General features: G+C 60.4%; 1 protein-coding gene across 1 annotated transcript in view; it reads left to right on the plus strand.

Moving 5' to 3' along the window:
• The window catches only part of TBC1D22A (TBC1 domain family member 22A), a 314,302-nt gene extending 301,699 nt beyond the window's left edge, over positions 1-12,603 (plus strand). Inside the window, exon 13 of the mRNA XM_060025836.1 lies at positions 10,696-12,603. Coding sequence (XP_059881819.1) covers positions 10,696-10,824 — 129 coding nt within the window. The 3' untranslated portion in view covers positions 10,825-12,603. The remainder of the gene's footprint in view (positions 1-10,695) is intronic.
• The last annotated feature ends 3,891 nt before the right edge of the window (positions 12,604-16,494 follow it).

The following is a 16,494-nucleotide window of genomic DNA, read 5'->3' on the forward strand; positions in this document are numbered from 1 at the left end:
GCTTCTGCTCACCCAGGGCCCACCAGCCCCACCTTCCAGGCACCGCTGGGGGGCTCAGGAGGTGATGGCAGCCGGGAGGGGCCCCCAGGAAGGTGAGCCGCAGGTGCAGGGGAGCCTCGTGCCCACCGGCCAGTGCCCTTCCTCGGGACCTCCTTCTTGGTCCCGTGGACATGGCCCGACCGGCACACGGGCCCCTACACGCTCAGCTCCTGCGGACTCTGGAGTGCACGGGTCACTGCAGCGGGACGCGTGCAGGTGCCCAGACACGACTTCAGTGGCTGAGATCCTGGGCCTCGGAGTCGGGATCGGAGCATTTGGTGCAGCCGAAGCCCTGCTGTGTAGACGGGGGCTGTACGGGAACTGCGGGGGAAGGGGCGCGGACATGGTGGGCGCACACCAGCCGTGGGCTCTGTGCATCTGCCCCATTCTCCCAGCAGCACCACAAGGTCAGTGCTGTCGTCGTCCCATTTACAGCTGGGCCGGGTGAGGCACCCAGCTCACCCCCTAGCGAGGGCAGCGCTGGCGGATGGCACGGGCGGCCTGGCCCCAGAGCCTCCACTCACGCCCCCTGCCGAAGGGCGGCTCGGGCGGGCTGGGGAGGTGTGGTCCGTCTGCCGAGGGGCCAGAGTCGTCGCTGACGCCACCAGATGACGGCTGGGCCCTTCACACAGGCCTGAGCCAGGGAGCCGGGGGATACCTAGCAGGGAGGCCCTCACCTGCCCCAGGTAGCTGTGAATTCACTTGTTCAAAGTTTCAAAAGTCTATAAACGTCTCAGCAAGTTATCGGATTGTTGGCAAACTGATTCTAAAGCTCGTAGGAAGGAGGCAGAAGACCCAGATGGCCCAGACAATATTGGCAAAGAGCAAAGATGGAGGCTGATGCTGCCCAGCATCCCCATGGACTGTGAGGCTGCAGACGTCAAGGTGTTACGCGACGCATGTTCGTGTGCCCGACACGCAGTGAGGCCAGACAAACCGAGACGTCGGCGTCTGGAGCGAAGAGAGGTTTATTTCAGGGCCACACAGCGAAAACGGGCGGCTCGTGCTCAGAACAACTCCCCAAACCCAAACTCCCCAAAGGGTTTCAGCAAAGCGTGTTCAAAGGCCAGGTGAGGGAGGGTGTGGTCGCAGGGTGTGTGGCAAAAGAAGAGACACGTAGACCACTGGAACGTAACAGAGAGCCCAGAAATAGGCCCCGTAAACGTAGTCAGCGGGCCTTTGACGAGGAGGCAAAGGCAACACAACGGAGCAGAGGTGGCCTCTTAGCACGTGGGGCTGGGACAGCAGGCCATCCCCGTGCAGAAAACTGAGTCCAGACACGGACCTGCCATCTTCGCTAGATGAACCCAGCGTGGATCACAGACCCACATTTGAGACGCAGAACTTACGAAGCTGCTGGAAGTCGACCTAGGAGACAACCTGGGTGGCGTGGACACGGTGATGCCTTTTTAGCTGCAACACCAAAGACGCGATCCTGGTAAGCTGGGCTTACTCAAATGAAATCTTCTGCTCTGTGAAGGACAGTGTCAAGGGCGTGAGAAGACAGAGCACAGAGTGGGCGGAAATATTTGCAAAACGTGTCTGGCAAAGGGCTGTTATCCATGTAAAATGCCCCTTTCGTGCCTCCAGGCTCCTCCCAGGAGCCCACCAGGAGGGCCTGAGTGGCTTTGAGTCCACTTGCCACCCTCAGAGGCGATTGTATGCACGCGCGGTGCTCTCACGCCCCCGTGGTCCTGGGCGCTTTCCCCACATCTCACAGGGTGGCCCCAGCACACGCTGGCATGAAAGCGGGCCTTGCGGGCCGAGACACGCTGCGCGTTTTCCCTCCCGGCCTCCCAGGCAGCGGGAAAATCAATGTGAGAACATACTTGAACAGCTTGGGAAAATTAATCAGTTTTACAATGTGTATGACAATGAAAATATCATTTTGCTGGTGAGTCTGTGAAACCAGCTCTGCTGCAAGTCGGTACCACCAGCGGTCCGGGTGCAGCCTCTGTGCGTGTGGCTCACTGTCGTGGAACATCCTGGTTCCATGGGTCCAGCTGTGGCCCTGCTGGCCGCCTTTCTCCCCGGTGGGCGAAAGTCTCGTGTCTCAGCTGTCATCTGGGCTGAGAGCCTTCCTGGGGACTGGGCGAGTTCACCAGGGTGTTGTGCCTGGAGGTCTTGGTGGTCCCTGGCGGCCTTCCTGGAAGACCCCCACCTCCCTGGGGTTGAGGAGGACCCTGAGCTCGTGGGAGCCATAAGGCCACTGTGTGGTGGCTTTCCCAGCGGTCTGTCTCTCTGAGCTCAGCCACTCGCAGAAGGAAAGAGCAGTGTCTCCACTGGCCAGCCCCGGGGCTCCTGGGCCCCCTGGCTGTTTCGGGGCAGGCTGAAGAGTGGTCGGGGCCCCGAGCGTCCCCATCAGGCTGGCCCTGAGGCAGCCCACCTCATGGGACCCTGTTGTCCCCTGTCCGGCTGGCCGGGTGGCCTTTTCCTGTCTCCCTGGCCATCTGCCAGCTGTGACTGCGTTCCAGCCACTGGAGGGCGCCCTGCTCCAGAGCCCGGGGCTCTGTTATCTTCCCCTGAGGAGTGCGGGAGTCCCATCTGCAGCAGACCCTGGAGATAAGTGTCTCCTTTAGGGCCTTTCTTGGGAAGGAAGATGCCCCCGCCGTCCCCCAGGGGCCCTGGGCCGGCCCGCAGCACATCTCGGCGCTCAGTTCGGGTGGCCGGGGATGGGCTCTCGGGGTGCACGCGGGACCTGACGGTCGTGGGACGTGCCAGGGGACACCCTTGGAGGAGGAGCTGAATGTTGGTGTCTCTCAACGGGAGAGCGGCCTGGGTGGGCTTGGAGCCGACCAGAGCCAAGACGCAAGGACCCCAGCCTGCGGGTCTGGGCTGTAGGGCCAGCACCAGCGCCAGCTGTTCGGTGGCTTGTGGAGAGCAGGGTCGCTGGAGGACGGTTTTCCTTTTTAAGACGAAGCCGGTGTTGCGGCCGTGCTGGTGATGGATTTGGGGTGGGCTGGGAAACCAGGGGGCCCCGCGGTCATCCACCAGAGGGTGGTGGTGGGCTGGGCTGGGGTGCGAGCGAGGCAGGGTGGAAGGGCCCGGGGAGCCGGGGTGGGCTGGACCCGAGAGGGAGGGCTCGGTCCTGGGAGCAGGGGTCTTACCGCTGTGGTGAGGGCACCGTGTGTGCGGGCTACGTGCCCCCGTCTGTGGAGGGAGGGGGAGGGAGGGGGAGGGAGGGGACATGTTTAGTTCGGGAGCCCTTACGTGGTCGTGTGATGGCAAGCGGCATACAAGTGCAGAGGGGTGCAGGCAGGCACAGGACATGCAAGGACGGGGCTCAGGGACAGCTGGGGGTGGGGACACAGGTGCGGGTGACCCTGGCTCCAGGGAGGGCGGCCCCCGACCCTGAGACGCCTGGCAGGGGGAGGGTTCACCAAGGAGACTGGCAGGCTGGCCAGGGGGATGGGCAGTGAACTGCAGGCAAGGTGGGGCAAGGGGGTTTCAGGAAGGGGTGGTCAATAGGGAAGAGCGGCACTGGGGGGACACTGGCCATGGGGAGAGGGCCACGTGTGGGGAGCCACATGGGCTGGCACCGCTGGGCTGACGCCGTCCCTGCCCCAGAGCCTGGCAGGGTAGCCCCCGGGGACGCGGGAGGCTGTGGGAGCTGCCGCTAGCCTGTGCAGCCAGCACCCCCGGGGCAGGGGGGCGGGTTCAGCCGGCAGCCTGCAGCAGTTCCCCCACCCCCACCCCCGCCTCTGTCCCGTGACCCCCTCCTCTGATTTCTCGGGCGGGGTGGGGGGGGTAACGGCGCCACCTCCAGGCTCCCGAGCCTTCTGCACGGCGCCTTCCCTCTGCACGCTTGGAAGGGGCGTCTCTGCTGCGTGTAGATAAACACGGGCCCGGGGCCTTACCCCCGTAAGTGGGCGTCCTTCCCGACCGGGCGTTCTCGAGGGGCCTCCATGGACAGCATCTCCATCTCACCATCGCACCCCGTCTGCGACCAGCCGCCCGGCCCTCCAGCCCACGAAGCGGAGAGGTCCCTGCGGGATGGAGCTGGCTGTAACTGCCGTGCCAGGATTTTAAATATCCTCTGTGTGCTGATCAAACGCCCCTCAGCCATGCGTATGAAACGCAGAGCTCGCTCGATCGGGGCACTCATGTCAAGCTTGTGTTTTCAGTACCCAAAGGTGTTTTCTCTTTAGAATTCCTTTTTTGGCAAAGAAATATGAAATTAATTGCAAGGAAAGCGCACCTCCCAGGGTCCTCAGAAGATCGCTCTCTGTGGTGTCACCTTCCATATCCAACCTTCTGCAGGGCTGTCACCAGCCAGTGGGTCAGCCTGGCAGCTGGCCGTCCATCCCAGCCGGCTGTCACCGTCCTTCTATTTTTAGCCCTGGTTTGGTCCAGAACTTGACAAGATTTTCAAACTAATAACTGGATTGTCAAAGGAATCAGCTGTCACAGGACCATCTGGGAGGGAGGGGAGAGGGAGGGAGGCAGGAAGCAGCCCCAGGGCGCCCAGCACGGCCCTGATGGCCTCCAGCTGCCCAGCCCCTCCCGGAAGGTGTTAGGACCCGAGCCTCCCCCCCTCCCCGCCCCCCAAGACAGCAGGGGCTCTGTCTTCCTGGATGCCGGGGTCCGAATCTGGTGGGGACGCAGGACTGGACGTGGCGAGTCGGGCGCCCGAGCGAGCATCTGCCTGGGAGGAGCAGCGAGCCGGGCGGACTGACCTTTGCAGGGCCGCCTTCGTGTCTGCTGAGCGTCAGGGTGAGTTCTGTATTCTTTGATCTCCTGGCTAAAGGGCATCGAGTGTGATAGGTTAAAAATAAGGGAAATAAGGGTGAACTTTTCATAGGTAATTTTCATACTAGGGCCTCTGGGGCCCTCCTGGGGCTGGGGCTGGTGCAGGAGGGGGGGTGCCAGTGGAGCGGGACAGGGCCTTTGGAGCATCATAGCCCTGTTCGCCCCCAAATCCTTCTGCCCACCCAGGGGGCTTCCCGAGGTCTTATCCTCTGGTCAGCTCTCAGCTCTAGGAGGAAGGACCAGGTCAGAGCCTCGGCTGTCTGACCTCCAGCCCAGGGCTGCCGGGTCACAAGGAGGCGTCCCTTTAAGTGTTGGGGGGAGAGCAGGGGGGCACATTTGAGGGGGGCAGTCCCCTCTGAGCATGTGGCCTCTCAGAGAGGCAGGGTCTTGCAGAGGTCAGGTTCAGGGCTCAGGAGGGTAGCCCTGGGGGAAGCAGCCCTCCCAACGCCAGGCGTGAACTGAGCGGTCAATAAGATTCCTGGGGTGCCAGATTCCTCTTTCCCAGGTGGAGCGTGTGGGAGCCCTGGGATTGGTCGTAGACATGGGGGGGGAGGGGGGGGAGCCCCGGGATTGGTCGTAGACATGGGGGGAGGGGAGGGAGCCCGGGATTGGTCGTAGACACGGGGGGAGGGGCGGGAGCCCTGGGATTGGTCGTAGACACGGGGGTGGGGGAGCCCGGGATTGGTCGTAGACACGGGGATGGGGGAGCCCCGGGATTGGTCGGAAGGTCAGCGTGTAGCCTGGTGCTTGGCACAAAGTGAACTCTGGGCCCAGGGCAGCTCGTGGTTGACCACTGACTCGAGGGACGGCCCTGGGACCTTCTCTGAGTGGTGACCCCCGAGGTTCGTGTTTGTCCTTGCCTGTAGCATGCCCTTGCCTGTAGCAGACGTCGCCACGCAGGGGACAGAGCCCGGCCTGTTCCTGCAGACGCCGTCCTGTGGCCCAGTGCAGGGTCCCGTCTCCTTACGCCGACGGGAAGGTCCTGGCTGAGGGAGCAGACAGTGGGTGGAGGCGTAGAAAGGAGAGAGCCGCGGACTGGATGGTCACGCGTGACTCCAGGACCATGTGCCAGACGCACGCCAGCTTCCCGACTCATGGTGCCGTGCCCGCCCTGTCCCCCACCCCCGGGGGTGCCTAGGGAGGCCCGGCCAGAGCCCCCGGACCATCAGAATTGCCCGGCAACCCGCTGCTGTCTGCGCTGCCGGCAGTCGCCGCAAACCCGCTTCAGTGTAATTTAATCTCGGCTCCTTTTTTTCTTCCCTTTTACACATGTACTGACCAAGAACAGGTATTTTACGTTGAATGTGGATTCAAGCCCCAGCAGCCCCTGCACAGGCAGGAACACAAATGACCTGGCCTTGCACCGGCTGCCGGGCACTGGGTTTGGGCCTGGACCGTGACCTTTGACCTTTGGAGGAGACTCGCCTGGGTGGGCAGGGGGGTGGGAGGCTGGCCACGCGGGCCCAGACCAGCGTATCCGCCCACAAAGGGCAGGCCTGGACGCAGGTGCCACACAGATTCCAGCCCCGGCTGCTCTGTGTGACCACCACTCTCGTCGTCTGAGGTCCTGGTAGCCGGGGCCACGGCCACAAGCACGACGAGGGTGGTGACGGCCATGGTGGCAGTTCCCGTGTGCCGGGCGTCCTGCTAAACTTGTGTGCGCTGGGTACTCAGGTCCTCAGCACAGCCCTGGCAGGAGCTGCCCGGCACCTCTGAGGCGGTGACGCCCCCAGGGCCCGCCGGGTGTCAGTGGGATGTTGGTGACATGGAGATGATGGACCACAGGGCCACTCCTGCACTGAGCGTGGCTGAGTCACTGCCCCTCGGACCCTCCCGGCCTGGAGGTCACTCCTGTCACTGTCCCCGCCCGGCAGACGCAGCCTTGGCTTCCAGAGTTCCCGGCCACCTGTGCTCTGACGTTGCCCAGCCCCACGGGGACAGACCCGCCTGCTGCACAGGCGCCGAGCCACCCAGGCCCTGGGCCAGGCTTCCTGCCTCCCCCGCCTCCGGTTCCTCGCCTGGAAGGCTGAGGATGTGGGAGAAATGCCCGAGGCCCCAGCCTTGCCCACCCCAGCCTGCGTGTCCCCATGGCGCCCCCACGTGGCACCCAGGGCCGCCCTTCCGCGGCAGGTTTGCTGGCCGAGCTGCACAAGTTGCCGGAACGTGGTGGAGAAGTGAATTAAACCAATCAGGCCTGTCACCTGCCCGTGTCAGCGCGGGGCTTGCTGTTCCGTCTTCTCAGTTAAGGCGAGAAAATACTCAGGGTTCGCATCTGGGCCTTCAGCCCCGTCATGATTAATTCACTCGTCTCTGCGCGTGGCCAGGCTGTAAAATCCTGGCCTCGGTGTGCTTTACCACGTGCGCGGAGCCGGCCTTGACCTGGAGCCTTGGGGTGAGTCCTGTGCCTGAGGGTTTGCAGAAGGTAGCGTGGTCGGCACCGTCGTGGCTGCTGCCCCGGAGCAGGGGGCTGTGCTGGGTGTAATCAGAGCAGCATGGCTGTGCTGGGTGTAATCAGAGCAGCATTGTCCACTGGAGAGGAGCGCCCGCCACAAGGGAGAGCTTCTGGGAGCCTCACAGAAAGGGGAAAACCAGTGAGATTCATATTTTATTTAACCCAGTACATCTGTAACATTACCTTCAACCTGTGATCGATATTAAAGTTAAGGAACATTTCGCAAACTTTTGTTCAGACCAAGTATCTGAGATCTGGAGTGTGATCTACCCACATCTCCTCCGAGACCCCCATAGCGGGGGGACAGACGGGGGGCCGCGTCGAGAGCCGCCAGCCAGTCTCGCCTGGCTGGACCCCTGCGCAGAGCTGAGCGTTGTTCGCCTCGTGATCCTCTGTCTGGCCCCCGAGGGCAGAGCTGGCCATGTGATGGCGCGTGTGCCCTGACGCAGAGGCAGGTGGAGTGAGGGGACCTGTCTGCCTTGCACCCAGAGCTGCTCTTCCTTAATGGACTGTTTGGGGCCGTTTTGATGACACGCAGTGCCTTTTGTACCAGACGCCGGAATTGGACGATCCAGTCCACAGGCACTCCTTCAAGTTCCCTCAAAAGGGTCCCATGCGGCTCCCGGGTCGGGGTCCTAGCCACAGCCCATAGGTCGACACGTGTGGTGTCTTTCCTTCCTCAAGATGCCAGCGCTGCCTCCTCTGAGCTGCTGTCCAGGGAGGATTCCATTTCGTCTTAAGCTTGTTTGCCAAACTCCCTGGCGTTTCCCACAGATAGGAATTTATGCGGCACAAACGCCACTACTGCTGCCGTGACGATCAGCCCCGCCGCGAACAGTGACTGAACTAGTTGAATAATAGCGGCAGCAGGTGACACTCATCCTGTGCTTTTATATCCTGGCGCAAATTAACAACCCAGAGAGGGAGGCGCGTTACTGTCCCCATTTACAGATGAGGAAACCGAGGCACAGAGAGCCAGGAGACCGGCGTGGCTGAGTGGTGCAGGGCTGGATGTGAGCCCCGCGTTCAGCATCCTTTACAAGTGTGCGTACCTTTAGCCGACTGTGCCCTAGTGACTGTTCACAGGTCGGCACCGTGTGCTGTGTGCTTCATGTCGGGGACATGGGGGCACGTGGACCTGTTGATGTCACAGAGGAGACAGAGCACCCCATGACGTCGGTGATGACACCAAGGATGTGCTTCCAGGGTTCTGTGGGGTCGTGATGGAGGTGTGCTGGGCTTGGACCTGCTCCTCTGTGTCTGGCTGTGTGTGGGCTTACTGCTGGGCTCACGGGGGCCTCACAGGGGCCAACCAGACAGAGAACGTGGGGTCCTGAGAGGGGACCCCTGCCCACCTTCCTGGACGCCACTGTGTCACCATTTCGTCCTTTCTGGGAGGGACAAAAGAGATAGAGATAGTCATACTTTGCAGATGGTAACGTGATTCCTGTCTCTGGAAAAATGAAACTCTTTTGGCAAGAAGTCCCCAAAGCCGGAAACATTATTCACTCTTTAACGTTGGAAGGCTCACCTCTTGGAACCTACCCAGAGGCGAAAGTCAGAGCGGGAAGGACTCTGTGGAAAAGATGTCCCCGGCAATAACCCAGCTCAGGGCCCCGCCCTTCACCCTGCCCCCCTGCTCCCCCCACTGCCGTCAGCCGCACCGCAACGCCTGCAGGGCTACCTGTGGCCGGGGTGGTGTTGGCGGGGCCTCCGCAGGGGACTGCCTGGTAAGAGGGACCACCAGCCACGATCCACACGCTCGCGAGGTGACATCCAGAGTGTCCAGAGGACAGTCAAATCGCTCATCATACCGAGACCCCAGGCAACCTGAGATTCGGGGCCGCTGCCCTCTGCGGGGCCGGGTGCTGCGGGCCTCCAGCCTCCGGGGTGACCGTGACCTTGCTGGGGGCTGAGAACAGCAGGCCTCCAGGCTGCGCAGCGGGGACGGCACCATCGCTACGGTCCCTCCCGGCCACCGCGGACAGCACATGCCAGCATGGGAGGGCACGGTGACACAGGCCGATGGAGGGGGTGGGATGCCCCAGGCCGTGGCTTTGTTGCCGTGGTGGCATCTCGTGGACACGGGAAGAAAAGAACCACGGGGATGCGACTTGTCTTTGATTCCTCACAACCTCAGTGTTGTGAGCAAACCTTCCTTTAACTTTTATTCTGCAGACGTGGTCACAGCACTGTTTACAGAGAAGTTAAGATTAAAAACGGAATTGCCCTCGTGGGCTGCTGGACCGGGCCCTCCCTGCCACCATCGCAGGGGCTGGCGGGTCCCCTGGGGTGTGACCCAGTGACAGCATCGTGACCGATAGCCCTTTTCCCGAATGATGTGGCTAATAGATGTGCCGTGGCTCCCAGGTCGAAGGTGTCGCTGCCCAGCTCGTAAATAAGACAGGCCTTTTTAAAAAAATATCTGCATTTAAGGGCATGTTCGGCTGTGTCCCCTGCCTCTCGTAAAGGTCACCCGGACAGATTTTTCCTTCTTTAACATTGCAGGCTGCGGACCACCAGGCATTTCTATTCTCTCTCCGTCCACTGAACCTGGGGGACTAAATTAGATTCTGAAATTGAGTGTGCAGGAGAGTTGCTGAGCTACCGCAATGGGGGCATTGCTCCTCACCTTGCAGGTAGCGAGGTCATGATGATATGAAGCGAAATGGATTAAAAATCAAATCAAAGGTGTTTATTTACGACCTGCTCAGAATTGGACTGGCGTCCGTGTAAGCTGCATCTAATGGTGAAAGACAGCAGATTGGTGTTGATACGTCCCCGGGGACGTTCTGCCAGTGAAGTTGGCTCCATGAATTCAATTTAAAGGCCCCCAGAAAGTGTCCAAAATGCAAAAGGAAATGGGACCGAGGAAGGGAAAGCAGCAACAGGGAAGCCGCACTGGCAGAGCGTCCTGACGTGTGGCTCTCCACTGGGGAGTGGGGAGAGGGACGTGCGCTGCGGGGGGGCGTCGTGAGGACAGCAGGCCGGGTACAGGCCCCCGCATCGCCGAGCGCCAGGCACTGGCGGCCCCAGTGGGAGCTGGGGCCCTTGTCTCGATGGGGAACCCGGGGCCCCGGGGTCCACCAGCCGGGAGGCAGCACAGCCAGCATCTGAGCCCAGGCCTGGCTTCTGGGTCTGAGCCCTGAGCGCCCCCCGCGGCTGGGCATCCCCGCCCAGATGGCCCTGGGCCCCAGAGTGCCGGGAGGCCGGGGGCGTGCGTACTGCCCTCCGCGTCCCAGCAGGCCTGGGAGCCTCCCGGGGGGCTTCCTCCTGGCTACAGGGCGTGGGGCCCTCGGGCTCAAGCTGGGAGGGGACACGATTCTCGGGGGCTCGGCGGCCCCCCAGGCTCACCCCGCCGTGGCCCTGTGCATTTCCTCAAGGCTCCTCCCGCGGGGCCCCTGCCCGACACAGCTGGCTGCCCCGTCTGACCCAGGCTGTCTCTCTCCCCCCAGGAGCTGCTGCTCTTCCTCCAGAACCTGCCCACAGCCCACTGGGGTGACGAAGACGTCAGCCTGCTGCTGGCCGAGGCCTACCGCCTCAAGTTTGTCTTCGCGGACGCCCCCAATCACTACAAGAAATGAGCCCGAGCACACCCCACTGCCGGCCGGCTGAAGGCCACGGCCAAGGAGAGGCCTTGCTGGAGCGGCTGGCCGGGACGTGGTCCAGGGCCTGGCGAGGGCCAGGCGGCCTCTGTTTTCTGAGATACCAAAGAGAGCCAGGGAGGGTCCCGGCCACGCGGGGCCAGAGAGGGGCCGGGCGTCCCCCTCTCCCGACCCTGGAGCATCCTTGCCAAACGCCCACCTCGTGGAGCCCCCAGCCGGGGCGGCCTGAGAGGCAGACCCTCTCCAAGTGGCCTGCTGTCCGGGTGCCGGGGGCAGAGGGAGGTGGCTGCCATCTCCTTACCTACCTGGAAATGTAAAAATTCTGTTCTGTTGAGTGAAAGAGAATAAAACGTAGACAAAGTCACAAGTGAAACGTTGCACTAACCTATGAAATCTCTGCTCTCCCAGGCCTCTGACAGCAGGCGGATTTCTGTAACTTCGTCACTTTAACTTTGCCGCGTACTTGCTCCCTTGGCCTAAACGTGGCTGGAAGGCAGACGGCGAGGCTGGGGAGCCTCCGGCTGCAGCAGCTGGGAGCAGAGTGCGGCCTCTAGAAATTGCCTTACTTTCCATCCATGACCTCTGGAAACAGAGAACCGCCCCGGCTGGTCTGTCGAGGAGCCTGCGCGGGCGGGAGCCCTTCCGCTGGGTGGTGCGGGGCGTCGGGCGGACGCTCAGCCGCCAGCCACAGCCTCGCTCGCCTGGGCCACCTGGACAGGTGGGTCCAGACGCTCCAGCTCTGTGATCGGAGCCGTGAGGGGCTCCGCTGCTGCACCTGCACCCACACCGCGGGGGCCACGTGGCCCGCACCCCTCTGCTTGCTGCGTCTCCGGGTGTGTTGTGGACTTGATCGCTGCTGCAGTGTGTTGGTCACTGGGGCCGTGAGCCCAGCTGCAGAAGGTGCCAGACCCGCCCTGCCCTGGGCTCTGCCGGGGCTCGTCCTGCTTCCCCCACATTGCCCGCCCTGGCCAGAGAGCACGTGTCACGGGCATGTCGCCCGTGGTGACGTGGACACCCCCGTGGAGCTCTAGACCACAGCCATAGCCTCTGAGCCCTGAGCCCAGGACAGGCTCCTGACCTCTGCCCCAGACTTTCATCCACGCGCAGGCATCTCTTCCCACCACTGCCAGCCCTCCCGGGGCAGCTCCGCCACCACCCATCTTGGCACAGCTCAGGTGCCAGGTCGCTGCCCAGAGGCTGTGCAGCCGAGGGTCAAAGTACACAGTTGCACGTGTGTGATGCTGTGCGTTCCTTATTTTTGGCTCGTTACATGTGCGTGGAAATCAGCACAAAATACTGTGTAAGCGTCAGAAGCCCCCAGATCAGCAGAGGGACCTGCTAGCCTTAGAGCAGACGGAGAGCACCCCTACTGGCCGGTCCCTGCCCCCGACCCTGGCATCAGGGGTTCCTCCCCGCGCAAGGCCCCCGTGGCCCACTGCTGCTTTCCTGCCGGGCGTCCAGTTCCATGAAGGCCCGTCCTGCGTAGACCCCGGGCACTGCCCACCGCGACTCGGGTAGTCTGTGCAGCCCAAATGCTGGGGACGCAAAAGATGTCCCCTGGAGGCAGTTGACTTTTCAACTAGGAAGCATCTACGAAGTTCAGTGAGGCTCTGTGCGTGTCTCCATGTGTACGTAAACCTGGAACTGAATGCGAGGGGTGTTGACGGGGTCCTCGGAACCTGAGCCAATCCGTCTGAAGTGATTAGAGGCTGTTCTGTCTGGAATACAATGTGCAAAACACGGAATAAAGATGCAATGAAAATCCAGCCTTGGCCTTTGATTCGGGGGCTCTCCTGAAGGAACAGGGTGCCCTGGCCGGGTGCTGGGTCACAGGTGGCTGTCTGGTCTGAGGCCGGGGGAGAGCTGAGAGCCAGGGGCACTGGCCCAGCCCTACAGCAGCCTCTGGACAGTCCGAGTTCTGGGCCTTTCCATACAGGCCGTCTGCAGCGTGCCAGGCCTGGCGTTGGGTGCGGCACCCACAGTCTTGCTGAAGCCCATCAGGGCCTCGTGGGGACCTGAAGGTGCAGGCGCACCAGACCCAGACTCGAGCTGAACCCCAAGCCCAGGCTGACCGGCTGGGGGTCAGGCTCCAGGCCGGCCCGGGACAGGAGGGGCCTCCCCATCTGGCCACCGTCTGTCAAGTGTCTACTTGGGGCAGCCACCCGGGTCTGGGGCCCACTCCTCCCCACTCCTAGGACCCAGGACACGCCCATCTGCCCTGACCCCCAGCCCGGGGTGTCCAGGCCCCTCCTCAGCCAGCCCCCATCCTCCCGGTTTCTCAGGGCTGCTTTCATGGTGCTCTGTCCTCCTCTGGGCGCCCCACGTCTGCCCTTCCCCCGCCCCCCCCACGCGGGGGGCGCCCCGCAGGGCAGCACTTTGCTCTCTGCCGTCTTGGGATGAGGTTCCGTCCCCATGGGTGGGCTGGAGCCCCCCGGGCGGTGGGGGGGTTCTGTTTACCTCTCCTCCCCGCACGAGCCTGCGTCGAGCCGGGCGGACCCTCGCAGACCCCCGGTGCCGGCTCGAGGCCACAGTGGAGACACGCTGCCCACCCCCGTCGCCACAGTCAGGAGGCGGGAGATGCCAGGCTCCAGGTCTCAGCTCAGCAGCTGGTGACGGCTGTCATTTGCTGTCATTGTTTGCTGGTGTTTGTGGCCCAGCGGTTTGCTCCTCAGGCCCGCTTTGGGGTCCGCGAGCCCCCAGGGGTGGCCCAAAGCCCAGGGGTCTGAGACGAGCCCCTGCCCCTCTGCATCTCGCCCTGCCCGGCACTAGGAGGGGCCCTGCCTGTGGGCCCCACGGCTGAGACGGAAGAGCGGGAGGCTGGGCCCTGGGGAGGTCTGGTGCCAGGGAGGGTGGGGCTCTGGGCGTGGAGGCCGGAGAGGTCTGAGCGATTTGTGCTTTTGGAAGGACTCACGGGGGGTCGGGGCGGGCAGGGCTTTCGTGCTGCCGTCAACTGCGAATCTGAAATGGGAGAATGGCCCCTGTGTTTGAGCAGCCTGGTTCCCCTGGCCACGTGGAGGCGTCTCTGCAGGAAGGCGGGTCCCGACTAAGCCGCGCGGAGCCTGAGACTGCGGGCCCGTCCAGCCTGGGCCGGAGGTGTCCGCTGGGCCTGCAGCCCCGCGGGGCAGCTCTCAGGGCTGGTGTTCGGTGGACCTGCTCAGAGTGTCGGGCAGCTGGGCCCTCCCTGAGCCTCCCCGGTCCTGCCCGACCCAGCTGGCCCTCTCCCCTCTCGTCCCCTTCCCTCCAGTGCTACCCTAGCCCCATGGGGTCTGCCCCTCTCAGCTGCAAGGCCTTGTCTCACTAGTCCTGTAGCCTCACCCCAGCCCAATCCCTGGCACGGAGAGGATCTTCACAAGGATGGCCGAGGGGGTGCTCGCAGCCACTCTGTGACCATGTGACCATGCACGAAGCATCTAACCCTTGAGCCCGTTCCAGTGACAAACTGAGGCTAAAAGAACTATATACCCAGGTAGATTCCAGATGAGTGGATTTAAATATTAAATAAATCCCCCCAAATACTCAAAATAGAAATAGATATTTTTATACGCAGGAACAGTGAAAGGCTCTCTGAGCACAATGCCAGTGGCAAAAACAATAAAGGAAAAGACTGATGAACATGTATAGTATGCACCAGGGAGAAATGCCGCACAACCAGCAGAGCTCTAAAACCTCAATAAACATGGGCTTCCCTGGTGGCGCAGTGGTTGAGAGTCCACCTGCCGATGCAGACGACGCGGGTTTGTGCCCCGGTCCGGGAGGATCCCATATGCCGTGGAGCAGCTGGCCGCTGAGCCTGCGCGTCCGGAGCCTGTGCTCCGCAACGGGAGAGGCCACAACAGTTGAGGGCCCGCGTACCGCCAAAAAATAAATAAATAGATAAACAAAGATAAATGATAACAAACAGGTGAGACAGGCTGAAATTCCTTAATATCTACCGAGTGCTTGAAAATAACTGGAGACAATAATTCTTGGAAATAAAAATGGGCACAGCACAGAAAATAGGCAATTCACAAGAGGAAGAGATACAAGGGCCTGACAAGATGTTCACATCATTCATAGTTTAATAAAGTGAAAAAGAAGTCACAAAACGTCTGAGCAGCTGAGCGACCCTGTGGCTAAGTTTGCGGTAAGTTATTAACAGCAGTAGAAAACCAATTCGCTCTTTCAGTCCTCCTATTTTTTCCAGAAGATTTGGCAATGATTTTTGTGTTTTTACTTTAAAACTGTGATGTATGCTAATAACAGCAGGCCACACAGCACAAATCCAGGGACAGTGAGTTGTCACAAGGCCGACACCAGGAGCCACTGTCACCGTCAAGAAGTAGCACATGGCCCGTACCCGCGGTGTCCCCGGGGGCTCCCTCCCCAAGCAGGACGCCACCTTGACTTCTGACACCATCGTGTGGTTTTGTTTGTTCCTAAACTGTGTTATCTGAAGGAATCACATGGACAGACTCTTGCAAACAGCTTTTCTGTTGGTGAAGGTATCCCCGTGGCTGGGCGGCTGTGGTCCATTTTATCTCTTGCTGTCGTTTTCTCTCCTCTGAGTGGATCACAATTTACCCATTCCGCTGTGGGTGGTGGACACTGGAGTTGCTTCCGTTTCGGACCTGTTGTAAATACTACTGCTCTGAACATCTGTGTGCACGCCCCTTGGGGGGACACGTGCCAGTTCTCCCGGGTGTGCATCTAGAGGTGGAATTCCACGGCCACGTGGGGTGGGTATGTTCCACTTTAGCAGATGATGCCAAACTGGTTTTCCAGGTTACGTTCCCACCGGTGGGTTACGAGGGTCCTAGTTTCTCCACGTCCTCACTGCCAGCTCTTGGTGTGGTCAGCCTTAGCCATTCTCAGCCTTAGTTTCTGGTAGTGGGATTCTTCGGTCGTTATTGCCGAATGACCACTGCCCTCCCATCCTTGGTGGTACCCACTCACCTGGTTTACTCGAGAACGTCTCAGAAAATACAAGTTTAAGAAATTATTTTAAAATGTAAGGATAACTTTTAAAAGAATAGAAGTAGAGAGTATAACTTCCAGGAGAGGAAAAAGAAAGCTAATGAACAAAACTGATCGAGTCAAGAGAAGGTAGGAAAGGAGTTGGGGAGAAGCAAAGGAAAAATAGGGTGAGTAGGAAATACTAACATGGTCCAAAGAAGTTCAGATAGATATGCAAGTGATCATGATAAAGAAATTACTTAAACTCACCTATTGAAAAAGATTCACATTATACTTTTTAAAAACCCCCATAAGATCCAACAATATACTATTTACATGAGATACACCTAAGACAAAACGTCACAGGATTTGAAATAAGAGGATGAAAACGATAAATGTGAGGGAGATACTAACCAAAAGAAAGCGTGGCTGAGAATATCTATATTCACAAGGACAAAGGGTTGTGTCCTATGATGAAGAGACGGCCTCGGTGAGTCATGGGCCTGAGTTAATAGGGCGACACGACCCCAACAGAAAGCAGAAAATGACGTTTCCACAGCATAAATGGATAGGTTAACACATCTCTTACAGAAAATGTGGACCAAGGGAAGAAAAAAGTTTTAAAAAGAGAGATTTAAATAAAAATGATGGTTTGATGTAATAGAATTTTGCTCTCCACGAAGAGATTACACATTTATTTCCGGCACGTGAAAAAAC

The sequence above is a fragment of the Delphinus delphis genome, chromosome 11, assembly GCF_949987515.2.
Source record: "Delphinus delphis chromosome 11, mDelDel1.2, whole genome shotgun sequence".
In the NCBI taxonomy this organism is placed as follows: Eukaryota; Metazoa; Chordata; class Mammalia; order Artiodactyla; family Delphinidae; genus Delphinus; species Delphinus delphis.